The 17,194-nt window shown below is 59.2% G+C and overlaps 1 protein-coding gene across 1 annotated transcript in view; it reads right to left on the reverse strand.

Moving 5' to 3' along the window:
* Positions 1-394: 394 nt before the first annotated feature.
* The window catches only part of SLIT1 (slit guidance ligand 1), a 60,828-nt gene continuing 44,028 nt past the window's right edge, over positions 395-17,194 (reverse strand). The window contains exons 8-37 of the mRNA XM_063163369.1: positions 16,756-16,919; positions 16,208-16,355; positions 15,639-15,710; positions 15,315-15,386; positions 15,138-15,209; positions 14,873-15,016; positions 14,585-14,748; positions 14,484-14,507; positions 13,896-14,040; positions 13,684-13,758; positions 13,318-13,461; positions 12,915-13,058; positions 12,642-12,808; positions 11,447-11,579; positions 10,488-10,556; positions 10,052-10,123; positions 9,755-9,826; positions 9,405-9,476; positions 7,104-7,267; positions 6,657-6,781; positions 6,368-6,465; positions 5,596-5,735; positions 5,120-5,213; positions 4,809-4,946; positions 4,136-4,373; positions 3,918-4,048; positions 3,672-3,826; positions 3,313-3,601; positions 2,788-2,999; positions 395-2,705 (exon numbers count right to left, since the gene is read on the reverse strand). Coding sequence (XP_063019439.1) covers positions 2,461-2,705; positions 2,788-2,999; positions 3,313-3,601; positions 3,672-3,826; positions 3,918-4,048; positions 4,136-4,373; positions 4,809-4,946; positions 5,120-5,213; positions 5,596-5,735; positions 6,368-6,465; positions 6,657-6,781; positions 7,104-7,267; positions 9,405-9,476; positions 9,755-9,826; positions 10,052-10,123; positions 10,488-10,556; positions 11,447-11,579; positions 12,642-12,808; positions 12,915-13,058; positions 13,318-13,461; positions 13,684-13,758; positions 13,896-14,040; positions 14,484-14,507; positions 14,585-14,748; positions 14,873-15,016; positions 15,138-15,209; positions 15,315-15,386; positions 15,639-15,710; positions 16,208-16,355; positions 16,756-16,919 — 3,982 coding nt within the window. The 3' untranslated portion in view covers positions 395-2,460. The remainder of the gene's footprint in view (positions 2,706-2,787; positions 3,000-3,312; positions 3,602-3,671; positions 3,827-3,917; positions 4,049-4,135; positions 4,374-4,808; positions 4,947-5,119; positions 5,214-5,595; positions 5,736-6,367; positions 6,466-6,656; positions 6,782-7,103; positions 7,268-9,404; positions 9,477-9,754; positions 9,827-10,051; positions 10,124-10,487; positions 10,557-11,446; positions 11,580-12,641; positions 12,809-12,914; positions 13,059-13,317; positions 13,462-13,683; positions 13,759-13,895; positions 14,041-14,483; positions 14,508-14,584; positions 14,749-14,872; positions 15,017-15,137; positions 15,210-15,314; positions 15,387-15,638; positions 15,711-16,207; positions 16,356-16,755; positions 16,920-17,194) is intronic.

Below are 17,194 nucleotides of genomic sequence, written 5' to 3' on the forward strand. Positions count from 1 at the left end.
GCCTGAGCTGTGGCAGACTTGTGTTTGTGGCACCAACAGTGCAACCTCAGGTGGTCCTGAGGACTGCTGCCCAGGCCCCTCTACCCTTCCCCAGAGAGCTACAAGTGCCTGTTTTCCCCTGGAGCCATTCCATCCCCACGGTGGGCACTGGCCCTTCAGCTTCCCACGTGCAAGACCCTGGCAGGGAGGGCTGCTTGCAAGGCATTGCATGGATAACCCTGGCTGTCCCTGCACCATGGGGGCAATGCATTGGCCAGGGCTGCTCCAGGAGTAGGAAATCATCCCCCAAGGCACAACCAACCTTTTCCATCCTGGGCTACCTCCACACACTCTCAGCAGCTCCCAAGAACCAGCTTCTCCCTTCTCCCCAGCAGGAAAGAAGAGGCCAAGCCTCTGAATGAATAAATGTCATGTTCACATGGAAGACAACATAGACAATACCAAACACCTCCTAAAACAATACAGCCTCTGCCAGCGGAAGGATGCCCAGCGCCTCCCTCGCCAGCCTAGTACAAACCAGCGTCTTCAATAGTGACACACACAAACCCCACGGGCCAAACAAAGCCACTGTCATTTTCCTGCCCAGTAGCATCTGTAAACAAAAAGAAAACATCATTTGTTGACCCCAAACATATAAAAATACTATAACAAAATGAAATACAAATATATATTAGAATCTGTAAGTATTCTGTATAAAGAGATACTTTTAGCGGTTAGCATACAGCAAGAACAGAAACACAACACAACCAAGCCCCGGGTGGGCCACAGGCAAAATGAGACGCATCCCAGCTCCTCTGTGTGGCAGAGGAGCTCCCATGGAGAGGGCATTTGTGGCAGAAACACGTCCCCGTGGTGGTGGAGATGCCCTGCATGCCAGTGGTGAGCAGGGACGGGGACAGCACCTGCAGAGCTGGGTGTATCCAGTGGAGGTGCCTGGAGCCCGGGCACAGATGGCACTGCAGACCTGAAACCAAAGTGCTGGAGCGGTGAGATGGAGAGACCCAGGACTGCAGCTCTGGGGTGAGTCTGTCCACAGGGGGATGTGGTGTTTCACTGTCCAGCCATGTGCAGTGTCCAGATTGGGCCCCCACTATCCTTGGCCCCCACAGTTGTAGAGGTGATGCTGCTCTGGATGTTGGGTGCCTGCAGTACCCCGGCAGGAGGTCCCAGTGTGCCCCTGCTCCCACACCAGCCCAGCACATGCCCTGGCACTGTGGGCTTTGGAGAGATGCTGGGTATGGGCACTTGAGTCCAAGAGCTGATCAGTCATGCCCTGGCAGTGGTGTTGGCTCCAGGCTTGCAGGTTTGGACATCTCCAGCCTCTTCACCTTGGCACACACAAGACTGAGGCCCCGGTGATGGGCATGGCAAACCTGCATTCCAGCTGTCCCAGCAGCCTCTTGCTCCTGCTGGCTGGGGCAGTGGCACACCGGGGCACCTTCATCCAGCTGCAGGCCTGCTCCCCTGGGACAGAGCCTGGAGAAAGGGGATTCCTGTGCTGCCCTCACACAGCTCCCACCTCTGGGCAGAGCCACCTGGCTGAACCAGGGGTATGTGGGGCCCTCTCCACAGGAATGGCACAGTGCTGGCCACATGGCACAGGGCAGGTTGGCACGGGAACCCTCAGGGACATCTGTGCACTGCTGCCTGTCCTCCATTCATTGTGCCTGGCACTGCCCTGGTCCTGTTCCACCAGTGTGGCCCTGATGTGATCACAGTGATGGGACCACAATGACCGAGTGTGTTCATGCATTGCAGAGCCCATCCAGTATGCACAGACTGGGGGTGTCACCGAGGGTCAGGCTGGGACCACAGAGCTGGGGACATTATCTGGGGTACTTAGGGCTACAGCACCCTGCAGGGAGAGAGGCCAGGGCTGCTGGAGGAGAGGACAGGAAACCAGGTCTGGGCTCACCAGGACTGCAGGACAGTGGCTACACCACACAGCCCACTGTAAGCCATGGCCATAGATCACAAGGCTCTGCCACGGCAGGCCTCCCTCCTCCTGTCACACATGTTGGAAAAGCCCTCAGATCGCTGGGCTGATGCAAGGGACAGGGTTGCCAGGGAGGGGACTCACCCAGGATGCAGGCACTGCCCTCCATGGCTGTGGGGCTTCACTGGCAGGGAGGCAGAGTGCCACAGGGAGAGGTCAGGGCACCTAGGCAGGGTGCCCACTCCACATCCACATATCTGTGTAGCTGCAGTTCTTAAAAAAATTCTCTATCTACACATTTGCTTTGTTGTGGGGTTTTTTTTTCTTTTTTTTTTCTTTCTATTTTTTTTCTGTTTCCTTCCCAAACTTCTAGATGCACCAGCTCTACCCTCTGCTGGGCTCCTCAGATGCAGCTGCAGTTTGGAACACCCAGAGAGCAGCACCATGCCCGCAGTGTAAAGTGAGGTCCTTGGCTCGGGGGGGTCTCCCTGCCAGCCCCCCGGCTCTGCAGGGCCGGTGGCTGCTCACAGGCACTGGCTGCAGCCACACTTGCTGGGCTTCTCCACCTCCTCCACAAAGGTGGCACCGTTGCTGCACTCAAAGGCGTATTTCCTGCGCCGCAGCCGCAGCCCGGTGCAGCAGCCGGCGTCAGGGCCGCCGCAGGTGCCCCGGCATTCCACCCAGGCCACCGGCCGCGTCGTCTGGCAGATGGCGTAGCCCCGCTGCACCTGGTGGTAGTCCCGCACCGGCTCCCCGCGGCACTCCGGCTCTGTGGGAGTGGGACAGCAATGGTCAGCCTGGTGCGGTGGCGTGGGGCTGCCTTCCCTGGACACCCCCTCCTCAGCACCTACCTTGGTCACAGAGGGCTCCGGTGTAGCCGTCGTGGCACTCGCAGGTGGGCTGGCCAGCTGGCGTGAGGTGGCAGTGGCCATGGACACAGGGCTGGTGGCGGCAGGGGTCGGGTGGCTCGGCAGGCTGGTTGCAGAGCGCGCCCTGGTAGCCCTCGTGGCACTGGCAGCTGTAGGAGAGGGCATCAAGGGGCAGGCACACTCCGTGCGCACACCTGTGGGCATACACTGCTGTCAGGACCTGCTGGTGTGCCACCAGCATGCACAGCCCACCAGCATTGAGCATGGCCTGGCTCTGCACCAGCGCTGTAGTGCAACTAGTACGGCACCACCTGGTACAGGACAGCCATCACGGCACAGTACAGGTGTGGCTGTGGCATGGCACCAGCACAGAACAGCCTGGCATAACTCAGTGCTAGTGGCACAGCAGGGCAGAGTCACGACAGGGCCCCACTATGATGGCACGGGACTGGCACCAGGAAGCAGCCACAGGGCAGGGTGGGCAGCCAGTGGGGTAAGGGCACTCACTTGTGCCCCTGGCAGGGCCCGCCGCGGGGCTGGTCGCAGTGGGGCCCGTCCCAGCCCGGCTCGCAGTGGCACACGGGGCCCTGGGCGCCCGAGGGCTGGCAGATGCCGTGCAGGCAGTAGAGCTTGCGGCAGGGCTCGCAGCCCGGCACCACCCCCGGCGTCATCCGCGTCTTGGTGAAGTCCTGCAGCTCGTTGTTGATGTAGAGGTTGCGGATGCATCCGTGGAAGCTGGTGCCATTGAGGAGCTGCCAGAGGCGGAAGGCAGCCGAGTTGACATCCACAGGCATTCCTGGGGAGAGCAGGACCATCAGCGCACCCCAATGCCCCCCATGCCCTCCATCACCCGGTCCCTGTCTTACCTCCTACGTAGAGGGGAGCCTCACTGTTCAGCGTGTAGTGCTTGCCCGAGTTGTCCATGGTCATGGGGCTGCCGCCGTCGATGGACAGGTTCACCATCTGGTCGAAGGTCACCAGCTCCACGGTGTGGAACTGCCCGTCGTTGATGGTCTCAGCACTGGCAGGGATGGCTGGGTCACCGAGGATGCCCCCAGGCCAAAGCAATGGGGGTGGACGTCCCCAGTGAGTGGAGAAGGGGTGCCAGGTACCTGTAGATGGCCGAGCTGGGGTGGGTGCCAGGGTCATAGCTGACCCTCACATGGCCCTGGTACAGCTCCACAGCCATGTGGTCGCTGTCACCATTGTACAGCAGGATGCCATTGCCTTCAGCCGTGGAGACCTGCCAGAGAGAGAGGTGGGAGCCCACATCCCTGGGGCAGACCCCCAGTGCCATCCCTCAATGCCCCCACGACCTCCTAGCCCTCACCTGAAGGGTGATATTGGCCCGGGGCCAGTCTTGCAGGTCAGTGAACTGCAGGTACGTGTCACGGTCCACAAAGTTGACGCTCAGCAGCTTCTCACATTTGGGGCCACCAAAGCCAGGCAGGCACTGGCACAGGGCGCGGGCACCCCGCTCCACACACAGGGCCCCGTTCTGGCATTCAGCTCGCTCACAGAGGCCAGGCTGGCCAGCGGTGTGGGGCGGCATCTCGCAGAGCTGGCCACTGTGGGGCCGAGGTGCTGCTGGGCTGGGGGCTGGGAAAGAGCCCTACACCCTGCCCAGTGCCCCACAGGGCTCTGACAGCACGCCCCTGATCTGGGGTCCCTGGGGAGGCTCTCCCAGACACAGCATCCAGGCATCCCTCTGGATGCTGAGCTGTGCCCTGGGGTCCCTCCTCAATGATGCTGGCTTCCCCCAGCCTCCACCCACAGAGACACACACTCCCAGCCTCACTCCTTCCTCTCACACTGAGGATGGATGGATGGATGGATGGATGGATGGATGGATGGATGGATGGATGGATGGATGGATGGATGGATGGATGGATGGATGGATGGATGGATGGATGGGTGGACTTGGTATCCAGGACTTGTCCCTTCTACACAGTGGCAATAACCATCCCCAGTAGCCCAGGTGTCCCAGGTGTTCCTGGTGGTACCTGTAGCCCTCGGTGCAGAGGCAGGAGTAGCCATTCACCTCATCCAGGCAGCGGGCGTTGTTCTGGCACCGGTGGTCCTGGCAGTCGTCGAAGTCCTCGCTGCAGTTGCTCCCCACATAGCCGGGTGCACACTCACACCTGGGGCAGGCAGGGGGCTCGAGGCTGCCCCTTCCTTCCCCCTGGCACCAGTGGGTGCCTGCTCCTCCCCTTGTAACCCCCCTTCTCCATGCCTTCTCACTGCAGTCCCCAAAAAGCAAAGCTGCTCACCCCCAGCCAGCCAGAAAAAGTGGTTTGGAGAGGATGGGGCTCACCTGGGCCCCTGACTGGTGGAGATGCAGGTGGAGTCGTGCTGGCAGGGGTTGAGCTCGTCTGAGCAGAAATTGGGTGGCTGCTCACAGAATTCCCCTGCAAGGCAGAAGAGGGGCTGCCCAGCAGCTCCAGGACCAGAGGAGCAGCCCCAGTGCCCACAGGGCAAAGGGGACCCCTGGGGGACTCAGCTCAAGACAGGGAGCTGCCAAGCCCACAGCTTTCACCCCATGGGCACAGGGTCCTCCTTCCCTGGAGGCAGCTCCTGCCTGAGCCAGGCACTGAGGGCATCCCAGGGTGTGGGGGTTCCGCTGGGTATACCCAAACTCAGGACAGCTGAGCCCAGCCAGAGCCCATGGCAATGGGCATTGAGGCAGCAGGCAGAGGAGCTATTCAGCCCTCATGGGTGGGTAGAATCACTGGGCACATTCCCATGCCAGGTCTGTGCCATTTGGGGATGGCTAGCCCCCATTCCCGGTACCTGTGTAGTGGGCAGGACAAAGGCAGGTGTAGTTGGTGGCACTGGGCACACAAGAGCCCCCATTCTCGCAGCTGTGCTCCTTGCAGGGGTCGCTGGTGGTGTGGCAGCTCGGGCCGTGGAAGCCCACTGGGCACAGGCACCTGCCATGGGGACAGGGCAGTGTCAAGGAGGAAAATGAAACAGAACATTTTGGGGTGGCTGCCCCAAAACAACCAGCACAGGACCTGGCAAAGAGCTGGGTTTGGTGTCCTCCTGTCAAACACTGGGCACAGGGGTGGGTGCCAGCACAGCCTGCCCGAGGATGCTGTGTTGCCACGACAACAGGCTGAGAGGCCTCTCAGCACAGGGAGGGGCTGCACAGCCCAGCTCCTCACCCCCAGCCTGCCAACTATTTTCAGCTCCTAATTGCAGCCTGATTCCCAAAATGGCCTAAAGCATTCAGAGCAGTGAGGGTTGTGTGAGGGTAAGGCAGCCCCTCAGGGAGCAGCAGTGACTCCAGGACCACAGCAACCAGTCCCAAACCCCTGTCCCTCCTCCTGCCTTCTGTGGTGATGGTACCCTCCCCTCCCCCACTGACCTCCACCTTGCAGCCTTCTGGGCTGGGAGGCATGGGAAAGAGCTGGAGCTCCCATGCAAATGCAATATCCCAGCTACATGCCCAAGGGAACACGCAGCAGGTGAAGGAATTATCAGAACTTCTCTGCATGGGAGGCCAGGGTCCCATGCTACTGCCCAAACACCCAGCTTTCATGGGTTCCTGTCCAGCACTCACCTGAACCCAGTTCCTTCCCCCTCCTGAGGCTGGCAGGTCCCCCCGTTGGCGCAGGGGTTGGAGGAGCAGCCACCGAGTGGCACCTCGCAGTCACGGCCCTGGGGAAGGAGGGAAAGGTGGGAGCGAGGAGGTGCCACAGCAGCTGCCCAGCTCTGCCCACCCTGCTCAGCAGGATGCTGTGGCACACAGGGAGGGTAGGTGGGCCCACAGGAGCATGGCAGAGGCGCTGCTCCCCTGCCCTCTGCAGGGACACGTCCCCCTGCACTGGGGACCCCTGGGAGCAGGGTACCTTGTAGCCAGCGGGACAGGTGCAGCGGTAGGAGCCAAGGGGGTCGTTGTGGCAGGTGCCCTGGTTCTGACAGGGGCTGGAGAGACAGGGGTTGCACTTGGCCTGGACGCTCAGGGCAGGTGGGCCTGTAGGAGGGGAGGCAGGGAGATGACCATCAGTGTGAGGAGTGATCAGAATGTGTGCTTTTGTGGGCACCAGTGGCGGGGCAGAGCCTCTGGTGTTGCTGGGAGCAGAGCCTGTCCAAGGGTCTTTGCACCAGGCAATGGGACAGCCACAGGTTTGCTCAGTCACCAGGGAAGTGCCACCAGTCAGGTAAGAGGATGGAAGCAACCTGGTCCCTCTCCTCCACAAGGCAACTCAAAAGACTAAATCCTGGAGCCACCCAGACTCACAAAGCATTGCTCTGCCCATGGGAGGGTATGGAGAGACAGCACGGGCACCTCTCACCTTGGCACTCAAATTTCTTGGCAGGGGTGGTGAGCAGCAGCTTCCCTTCCATGTCGGGGGGCCCAGCGCAGCGGGCGATGCCTGGCTCCTTGTAGCCCGTCTTGACCCAGCTGGAGAGCCAGCGCAGGTGGCAGCTGCAGTACAGGGGGTTGGCCCCGATGGCTCTGCACGAGGAGAGGGGCAAAATTGCACCTGCTGCCACACAGAGGGAACTGGGCACAACTCTGTCACTTGGCCAGGATGCCACATGACTGGCAAACCAGCGTTCCTCCATTTCTGGAACCACCAGCAGTGCTGCCCACAATGGGAGGACTGGGACACACAGAGCCCCACAATGCTGGACTGGGACACACACACAGCCCCACAATGCTGGACTGGGACTGGGACACACACAGAGCCCCACAATGCTGGACTGGGACACACACAGCCCCACAATGCTGGACTGGGACACACACACAGCCCCACAATGCTGGACTGGGACTGGGACACACACAGAGCCCCACAATGCTGGACTGGGACACACACAGAGCCCCACAATGCTGGACTGGGACTGGGACACACACAGAGCCCCACAATGCTGGACTGGGACACACACACAGCCCCACAATGCTGGACTGGGACACACACAGAGCCCCACAATGCTGGACTGGGACACACACACAGCCCCACAATGCTGGACTGGGACACACACACAGCCCCACAATGCTGGACTGGGACACACACACAGCCCCACAATGCTGGACTGGGACTGGGACACACACACAGCCCCACAATGCTGGACTGGGACACACACACAGCCCCACAATGCTGGACTGGGACACACACACAGCCCCACAATGCTGTCCAGTTAGAGCACCCTGCTGCCAGACCCACTGCCCATGCAGTGCTCCATGCTTGGCCCTCGGGCTCTCCTCCATTGGCCACGCTTGCACACTTATTCACACTCTTGCACACTCTTCACACTCACACTCCTGCACACTACTCACACTCCTGCACACTACACACACTCACTCTCAATCTTGCACACTCTTGCACACTACTCACACGCTTGGCATTCTTGCCAGACATTCTTGGCAGCCCCTCTCCAGTACACAGGCAAAGCTGCCTGGGGCCAGCAAACTGCAAAGGACCCTGAGGCCATGCAGAAACAACAGAGCCTGCATGGGAGCTGCAGGGCCAGCCTGGGCTCTGCTGCACAAGCCTGCAGGACAGAGACACAGGAGTGGGCTGGTGGGAATGAGCAGTGGGTCATGGCCAGAGCTTGTGCAGACAGCACTGGGGGGAAGCAAGGAATTGCTCTGGGAGAGGAAAATGAGGATGGAGGGTTTCTCTGCTCCACAGCAGAAAAGGGTACAGAAGTAGTGGATGATGTGGCAGGTGGAGGGCCTGGATGCCTCTTTGAACCCTCCTTGACTGCAAAGGCCAGCAGTGATGGAGGGCCAGTGTGACAAACACATGTGAAAAAGGAGATGGCACCCAGAGGTGAGGCAGTAGGGACAGCAGACCTGCTGGGGCTGACTAACCTGGTCCTAAAGCACCCACAGCACTGGCTGTGACACGGCTCAGCCTGTGGGAACTGGCAGTGCCAGCTGTCTGCAGTGAAGGCAGCACAGCCAAGGGAAATTGGAGCAGAGCAAGCAGTGTTGGTCCCCAAAAAACAAAGAGGCTACGACTGGGTATCAAAATGCTCTTTGCAGACTGAAGGAATAGCCTGAGATGCCCAGAATGCCAGGAGCAGGCAGCTGGGAAGAGCTTAGTTAGGAGACAGGCAGGGAACTAAAAAGACACTGTGAGCAAAATTAAACCCTGGCCCCGGGTGGTGGGTACAGGGCAGTGCAGGCCCACTCAAAGAGAGGCTGAAACACCACCACTGGCAGGAGGATACTCGGTGACAGACTGGGGGGCTGTTGGGGGGAAGTGCACTGGCAGAAGGCTAACAACACACTGGTGTGTGTCAGAGCAGCCCCTGCCAACCCACAGCTGTGACACCACTTTGCATGGTTTACCTACATCCTGGGGGACTCCAGAGATCTAGTGGGTTGGCGAAGGACCCCACAACACATCCACCTAAGACCACAGGGACATCCCAGCAGCACTGGGAGACTCAGCTGCACACCTGGATCTGAGCACGGGCAGCAGGTGACAGCACTATCCAATAAATCATGTTGTGGGTACCAGCCCAGAGAAGAGGGGAAAAGGCAGCTCATCCCCCAGGGAAGCCAAGCTCAGCCCTGTAGTTTTTAAAGGTCTGTGGAGCCTGCATCCAGCCCTGAGCCCTGAGGAGTGGGAGGAGATACTCACAGGTGGGACAGGGAGGTGACATCTGCAAAGATGCCCTCGGGGAGGCTGGAAATGTCGTTGCCATGGAGAGACCTGCAGAGAACAGAAGGTCCTGCAATGCCCAGGGCTCCAAGGTGGGCAGCAAGAGCACCTGTGGCCCCATCCCACAGGTCCAGCTGTGGGTGGCAGAACTGAACCCCACCACACTGTGACTGTTGCAAATGCACCATCTGCTCTGAGAGCAGACGAACCTTCCTGTGCTCCCCCTGCCCACCTGCATGCACCCAGCTCCAGGTGGGCACAGGGCACACAGGGACATGGGCAGCAGCAGGGAAGGGCCCTGCAGGGCTGTACTTAGGGCAGGTACTTACAGCAGCCGCAGGGAGCGGAGGCCCTCGAAGGCCAGCGGAGGGATGCACTGCAGGGAGTTGTAGCTGAGGATCCTGCGGGAGGGAAACAGGGAGCACAGCAGTGTGTGGTGTAAGAAACCCTCCCTGGGCTACACACTGCCCCTGCTGAGCTCCATCTCAAAGCACAGCTTCACCCAGGCAGAGGGTGAAGGAGACCCTGGTGTCCCCAACACTTCCCAGTCTTCAGGGTCCCCTAGAACAGCCCACACAGCTCAGCTGGGCTGCAGCCCCATGTGGCACTGCAGGGACCTCACTTACAGGGTGGTGAGCTGGCTCATGTTGGTGAAGGAGGAGTTGCTCAGGGAGCTGATCTTGTTGTTGCTCAGATCACTGCAAAACAGAAACCCCAGGGCTTGGAGCCAGCTGGGCTCTGCCCCCTCTTACTGCTCCCCAGCCTGCTCAGCTGCAATGGGGTGCAAACAGCAGCAGGGCTGTCACGCAGGGTGATGGCAGCAATGCCACTTGTCCCCTCTCTGGTCCATGCCTGGCACCAGGGGGTAAACAGCCAGAGGCTGAGCATTGCTGCCAGTCAGTTGTGCTCCAGAGCAGAGGGGGGCACACAGAGAGATGTCAGGGGTCCCCACACACTGCCAGACCCCTCCTCAGGATCACACACCATGGAGACAGCCCTGCCCTCACCCACAGGTTCCAGCAGTGCCTCCAGCTGCCTGGGCTCCTGCTCCTGGCTACTTACACAAGCTGCAGATACTTGAAGGTGGAGAGCTGCCCCGGGACCTGAGTGAACTGGTTTCCATCCAGGTAGCTGCAAGGGAGAACAAAAGCACCTCAGGGTGACTGAGAAGCAGGAGATCCCTCCCTCTTCTCCTTCTTTCTCCTGTGCACCACCATGGACTTCAGGCTGCAAGGAGCATCTCCAGCATCACCTCCCTCCTGCACCCAGGGCCCAAGGGGCTCTCAGGGGACTCCTGGGCTGGCAGGGGAGCTGTGTGTGAGTGCAGGAGCACACCTGGGTTTGCAGGCATGTCCCTGGGGACACTCTCCCAGCAGCCCACGTGTGCCAGCACAGCCAGTGCTGCGTTTACACATGCGATGGCAGCGTGGGAGGCTGTACCGCTCCCAAGACATGTGAGAACGTGAGAGATGGAGCGGGATGCAGAGAGAGGAGGAGTGTGCAAGACAGTGGAGGGGGCTGCGGGGGTGCTGTGCATATATATGTGTGCCCAACCAGTGCCTGCACCCCCTGCACACAGGACTTGCTGCCATCCCTCATCTCACATGGGGACAGAGCCCCTTTCACAGCAGTGGGCATCACGGAGCCTGCACATCCAGCTCTGGCATGCACATCTGAGCTTTACATGGGGACCACAGCTGCAGCAGGGGGTTGTCCCTCACTGTCCCCTCCCAAGGGCCAAAGACAAGGGTCTCAGCTGCTGGGTGACAACACCTCTTGCACAATACCCTTGATTGCTCCAAATCATCAGAGAAACTCTTGCTGAGCCACTTGCTGGTGTTGGGGCTGGACAGGATACCTTGGATGGGTCGTGTTCTACCCCCACTACCAGGCCAGGATGGGGGTGTGAGGAGGAGCCCAGGAGTCTCTGCCCTGCAACCCCACAGCAGAAGCCCCCCACCCAGAGCTGTAAAGTTGATGGAGGGCTAGAGGGAGAGCTTGGGTATTTGCCCACTACTCACAGCTCTGTGACATTCTTGGGGATCCCCTTGGGCAGGGCCTTGAGATGCTTGTTGCTGCAGCGGACAACCGTGTCGAGGCAGGTGCATTCCTGTGGGCACTGTGGCCGGGGGATGCAGGTGGTCTCTTCCTTACCTGCACCAAGCATGGAAAGCCATCAAGTCACCAGGGTCCAGCCCTTGGGTATTGTGTGAGGCCAGATTCAAAGCCTTGTGCCAGCCTAGGATGGCTCCTCTCCCATGCCAACCATCCTCCCCCGCCCCCAAAGCAGGGTGTTGCAGACAATATCAGTCAGGAATTAGCAGTGCAGGAATTGCTCCTGCACCCAGAAATCACCTGCCCTACTGGTGTGGATACAACCAGCCAGCGCCAGGCTGCTCTGATTTTCACCATTTTCATGCAAAATGCAGTCACAGGAACAACACAGATAACAGCACAGAAGAAGGGGCCCAACCCTTCAAATCCTCCTGAAACAAGCTCCTTCACCCATCTCCAGACACAGGTTAGATGGAGCCTATGCTGAGCAGCCAGAGCAGCTGGCATTGCTCCCCTTCCCTGCCATGATGCTGGAATCCTTCGGGAAAGGCATTGCTGGGAAAACCGTATGCTATCTCGCACTGCTAGGAAAGGCGCAGGATGCAACCCTTCAGTCTTTGACGGGGTGGAGGAGGGAAAGCAGAAGAAAGGATGGTTTGTTTGTAAATATTTTCCAGAGGGCTCAAAAGCTGCTCTAAATTTAAAAAAAAAAAAAACTAAAAAGAGGTTTTTCTCCCCACGCACACTCCCTGTCTGCTCCATCTGCCCACTGCCAGCTCCGGTGCATGTGCAAGGCTGAGAAGGGAAGGAGCAGGATGAATCCCACTGGGCTTTGCCTACACCTCTGCTCCTGTCAGCACCCAGGGCACAGTGTTTGCCAGCATATTTATGACCCACCTACATATAAAAGCCCCAAGGTGCAGTGAGTGCAAACTCCTCTTCTGGCTTCAGAGTGGATATTTGAGTGCCCAAAGGCTGAGTACCAGGAAGAGAAACTTTTGTATCATTAGGGGAGGGCATTCATGGGGCCCCCTGAGTGACTGCCTTGCCACAGGCACATCCGGGCAGCAAGCATGGTGCTGGGACAAGGAGCACAGTGTCATCCTGGGAGGAGCAACCTCATCTCCCCTCATCCTTGCCACTGCAGGGCCCATGAGTTACCTTCCTCACACCTGAAGTCAGGGAAAGCCACATCCTGGAGCGGGATCTGCCGGAGGAAGTCAGGGTTTTGGCACCGAGGGTTCCCTGTCACAATCTTCCTCTTGCGCAGCCAGTCCCCCAGCCAGGCCAGCTGGCAGTTGCAGTTGAAGGGGTTGGCGAGCAGGTTCCTGCACACGGGAGAGAGCACCAGGGCAGCACCTGAACAAGCACCAGGCAAGGGCACCTGCAGCAAGGTGCACAGGCTGGGGGCATCCCCCGGGGCCCAGGACATACAGTGTGGAGAGGGACTGCAGCGTGTCAAAGGCACCCGGCGCAATTGTGCTGATCTGGTTGTCGTACAGGGAGAGCAGGCGGACGTTGCGCAGCCCTGTGAAGCTGTCATTGTGGATGCAGCTGATGCGGTTGTTCCTCAGCATCCTGCAGACGGAAGAGAACAAGGGCACCTACAACACGGGCAGGCACCACGGGGGAAACCCATCTTAGCAGTGCTCAGGCTGTGCCCACCTCAGTGCTGGGCAGCAGAATGAGCCTGAGCAAGTCCCTGAGCAGCAAAAACCTGCCCCACCCAGCACTGGATGCAACCAGCTGGTGGGCAAGGCATCCTGGGCTGGCCCTGCAAGGAAGCAAGGAGTAAGGACGTCCCCATTTGGGTGCTCATGGAGGAGAAGGGACTCACAGTGTTCTCAGCCCGTCCAGGCCCCTGAACATGCCGCTGCGCACAGACTCCAGCTGGTTGACAGTGAGGTGCAGCTCATTGACAGAGGATGCCCCCTCAAATGCCCCATCCTCGATCTCTGACACCTTGTTGTTGCTGAGGTTTCTGTGAAGAGGGAAAAGCAGGCTGGGATGAGGGCTCTGTCTTGACCTCATCCTGAACTCTGCCTCCCCCAGATCCCACTAAGCACCCCATGATTCCTTCAGAGGACCCTCAGGCTGGGACATGCCCTCCATCTCACACCCCAGTCTGCCCTGGCATCAGGACCCCCATGTGCCTTCCCAGCCCTCGGCACTCCTGACATGGCTGTACCTGCCCAATACTCACATTTTCTTCAGATGTGGGAGTTTCTTGAAAATGCCAGTGGCCTCCAGGATGGAGATCTCATTGTTGTTCAGGCGCCTGGAGTGGGCAGCAGGGACAAGAGCTCAGGAGATGCCTGCAAAGTACCTGGTACAGCCCAAACCCTGAGCCAAACCCCAGTGCCAGCAAGGTGCCTGCTGCAGGAAGGAAAGCAGAGTGAGAGAGGAGACTCTTACAGCTCAGTTGTGGACTGTGGGATGCGATCTGGGATCTTGGTGAGTTTCAGGTTGGAGCACTCGACCACACCAGATTCACAGCGGCATTTTGGGGGGCAGATCACGTCACTGTTGCATTCACTGTTCAGGTGGTAATCCTCTGTCCCTGTGTGATGGTGAAGGCAGTGTGGGCTCCCACAGGCAGAGGCACAGGGGACTGCACTTCTCTCCTCTCCCTCTGATCCTCCCACATCCCCACTGGTCTCATTTTCCTCCCTAGCTCCCCTCATTCCAGCCCTTGTGCACATATTAGTTTTCTCCATGCCCAAAGCAGCTCATCTACAAGGATATTTTTCCTGGGTATACAGGGCACTGCTCTGCCCACCACCCTCCTCCAAACAAAACTGGACCCTGGGGACACCTCTGTGCCCATCCAGGTAATGGTAGGATGGGAGATGCCACAACACATCCCGGTACCCAGCATGTGGGAAGTGAAGAGTGGTTCTGCTGGGCCAGACCACGGGGCTCTGGCACAACATCCCTGCAGGCAACCTGGCTGACAGGGCACCATGCACACACAATGCACATGTGTGCGGCTCCTCTGCTCACCTGGGATGAAATACTGCTCCTTGGCTGTGGGAAAAAAAAAGCACATCAGCCCTCTGAGCACACAGACACCAGGCTGGGACAGGGCTGGGGACAGCTCTCACCCGAGCAGCGGAACTTCTTGCTCTTGATCTGGCCGATGCGCTTGTTGGCCAAGCGCCGGGGGCTGGCACAGCGGGCTCCACTGGTCTCCACAGGGTTGGCACGCAGGAAATCTGCCAGCCACTTCAGGTTGCAGTCACAGATGAAAGGGTTCTGGGCCAGGTGCCTGTGCCAGGGACAGCGGGTGACACACCGCCAGGGACAGCAGGTGATCAGCAGCTCCAGGCCTGGAGATGCTTTTCCCCCGGAGGCTCTCCTGCCCAGGCATGGGAGCTGGAGTGGACACTCACAGAGTCTGGATGGCCCGCAGGGAGGTGAACGTGCCTTTGGCCAGGCTCTGGATCTTGTTGTCATACAGAGAGAGCAGTGAGAGGTTCTGCAGATCCTGGAAGGCATCTGCCCGTACACAGTTGATCTTGTTGGCATTTAGAAGCCTGGCAGGGAGGGAGGGATGTGAGTCTGGGGATACCCTCTCACTGCACCACAGGTGCTAGGACCTCAGTCCTGCTTCCCTCTGTCCCTGAAGAGCATCCCCCACAGCCATTGGTGCCTTACAGAAGCTGCAGGGCAAAAAGTCCTCCAAAGACACCCTTAGGGAGGTCCGTGATCTTGTTGCCATACAGCACCCTGGGAAAGAAAGGCTGGTGTGAGAGAGATGGGGGGAGTGGTGTGGGCCATAGTTAAGGGGTACAGCATCCACCCCATCCCACCCACACCACTGTAGGCACTTACAGGGAGTTCAGTGAGCGCAGCCCCTGGAAGGCGTCAGGGGCGATCTCCGAGATCTGGTTGTTGCTCAGGTCTCTGAAACCCAAAGGGAGAAGGTGGCCTGGTCCCCTCTTCTCTTGTCCCGTGTCCTCATCCTTCTGCTAGTTCCAGGGGACCACCCCCAAGACCCAATATACAGAGCTGGGGTTATCCAAGACCCCCTCCCAGTGCTGCCATATGAGGCACCCGTGTCACAGCAGATGCCCCATGTCTGTCAGCTCTCAGCATTGGCCAGCAGGATGAAGGGTGTTGGGGTTCAGGGTGAGCTGGCAGAGGCTGCACACTTACATCCTCCGCAGCTTCTTGTAGGGTGAGAAGGCTCCTGGGGGGATGGACTTGATGCCGTTGAGTTCCAGGCGTCTGCAAAGAGAATAGGGGGAGGTGAGGGTTCTAGGGCTTGCCAAACTCCAGAACCCCACCAACAGAGCTGGGCCTGCAGGACCCCTAAGGCTGCAGTAAGTTACCCCACAAGAGCAGAAATATTCTGCCCAGAGACAACTTGCATCCTGTGGCTGGGGCTTTCTTCATCAGGGAAAGGTGCCATGGGTGGGGGAACCATGGTGGCTGGGGTGGAGGAAGCACCTCTCTTCCCAAGCACCTCGGGTTTGGGGGTGCCTGCTGCCTCCCACATGCTTTGTGCACTGTCCCAGCAGGGGCTCTGCACCATAATTGGATTCCTCTAAGGAGATTATTTCTCTATTTACATTTTTAATGCAGCTAAATCCAGGGCTAAATCTGGGCAGAGTGAGAGAAGGGCAAGGAAGGCCTGCTGCCTACAGAGTGATTGAGCAGCTCCTGTGTTCCCAGTGCCTAGAGCCACCCAGAGCCCGGTGGTGACGGTGTGGGGCCATACTCACATCTCTGTCATGGTCTCGGGCAGGTTGGCGGGGATGGCCGTCAGCCCCTTGCCCCGGCAGTCCACAATGCCATTGCTGCAAGTGCACATGGCTGGGCAGGAGCCGGAGGACAAGCTGCAGAGCTGGGCATGTGCTGAGTCCGTTTGTCCTGCCAGGGAAGCAGCCAGCATTGGAATTGCAAAGGGCTGAGCCAGGGCAGTACATGGCAACAGCCTGAAGAAGGGACCCTGGTGACAGCTCAGCATGCAGGGACAGTTCATGGCACCCTTGAGTGGGTGGATAAGATCTTAGTGCACCCCAACCCCCTGCAAAAGCTCCAAAGGCACAGACTGATGTACTGTCACACTGATAGGGTGGCATTGTCCCCATATTGTCCCCACACCAAGGCCTGTGCTGACCTGAGATGAACCCGCAGCATGCGTTCTGAGGCTCTGAGCTGGGCACATGCACATGGCAGGGAGTGAAGATGGGCTGCATTGGTGGCACAAGCCTTGTCCCCCTGGCCCATGTCCCTGCCCTGGCACCCTCCACCTCCTCTGCCCCCTCACCAGAGCAGCTGAACTCGTTCTTTTGGATCTCAGCCACGTTGAGGCCACGAAGCTGGGCGGGAGCAGCACACTGGGTGAAGAGCCCGATGGTGGGGCGCTGGCGCAGCCACTGGGAGAGCCAGGCCAGGTGGCAGTCGCAGAAGAGATGGTTGGAGTGCAGGCGGCTGTAGGAGGATGGATGGAGCAGTCAGCAGCCACAGGACAGCTCCTGCCCACTCCTCTGCCCTCTGAGTGCCCCAGCCTGGCTCATCCCAAAGGCTGGGTGGATTCAGAGGGAGATACAGAGGGGCTGAAGAGCATCTGTGACAGTTGCCGAATCCGCCTTGCTTGGCAGTATTTGGGGATGCTCTGCAGGGGCATCCCCTCCGTTCCCTCATCATGGTGCTGTCCCAGCACTATTGGGCCAGCACGTGGGCCACCAGCACCAGCAGCAGAGCTG

The sequence above is a fragment of the Melospiza melodia genome, chromosome 9 (genome assembly GCF_035770615.1).
Source record: "Melospiza melodia melodia isolate bMelMel2 chromosome 9, bMelMel2.pri, whole genome shotgun sequence".
NCBI classification, from domain to species: Eukaryota; Metazoa; Chordata; class Aves; order Passeriformes; family Passerellidae; genus Melospiza; species Melospiza melodia.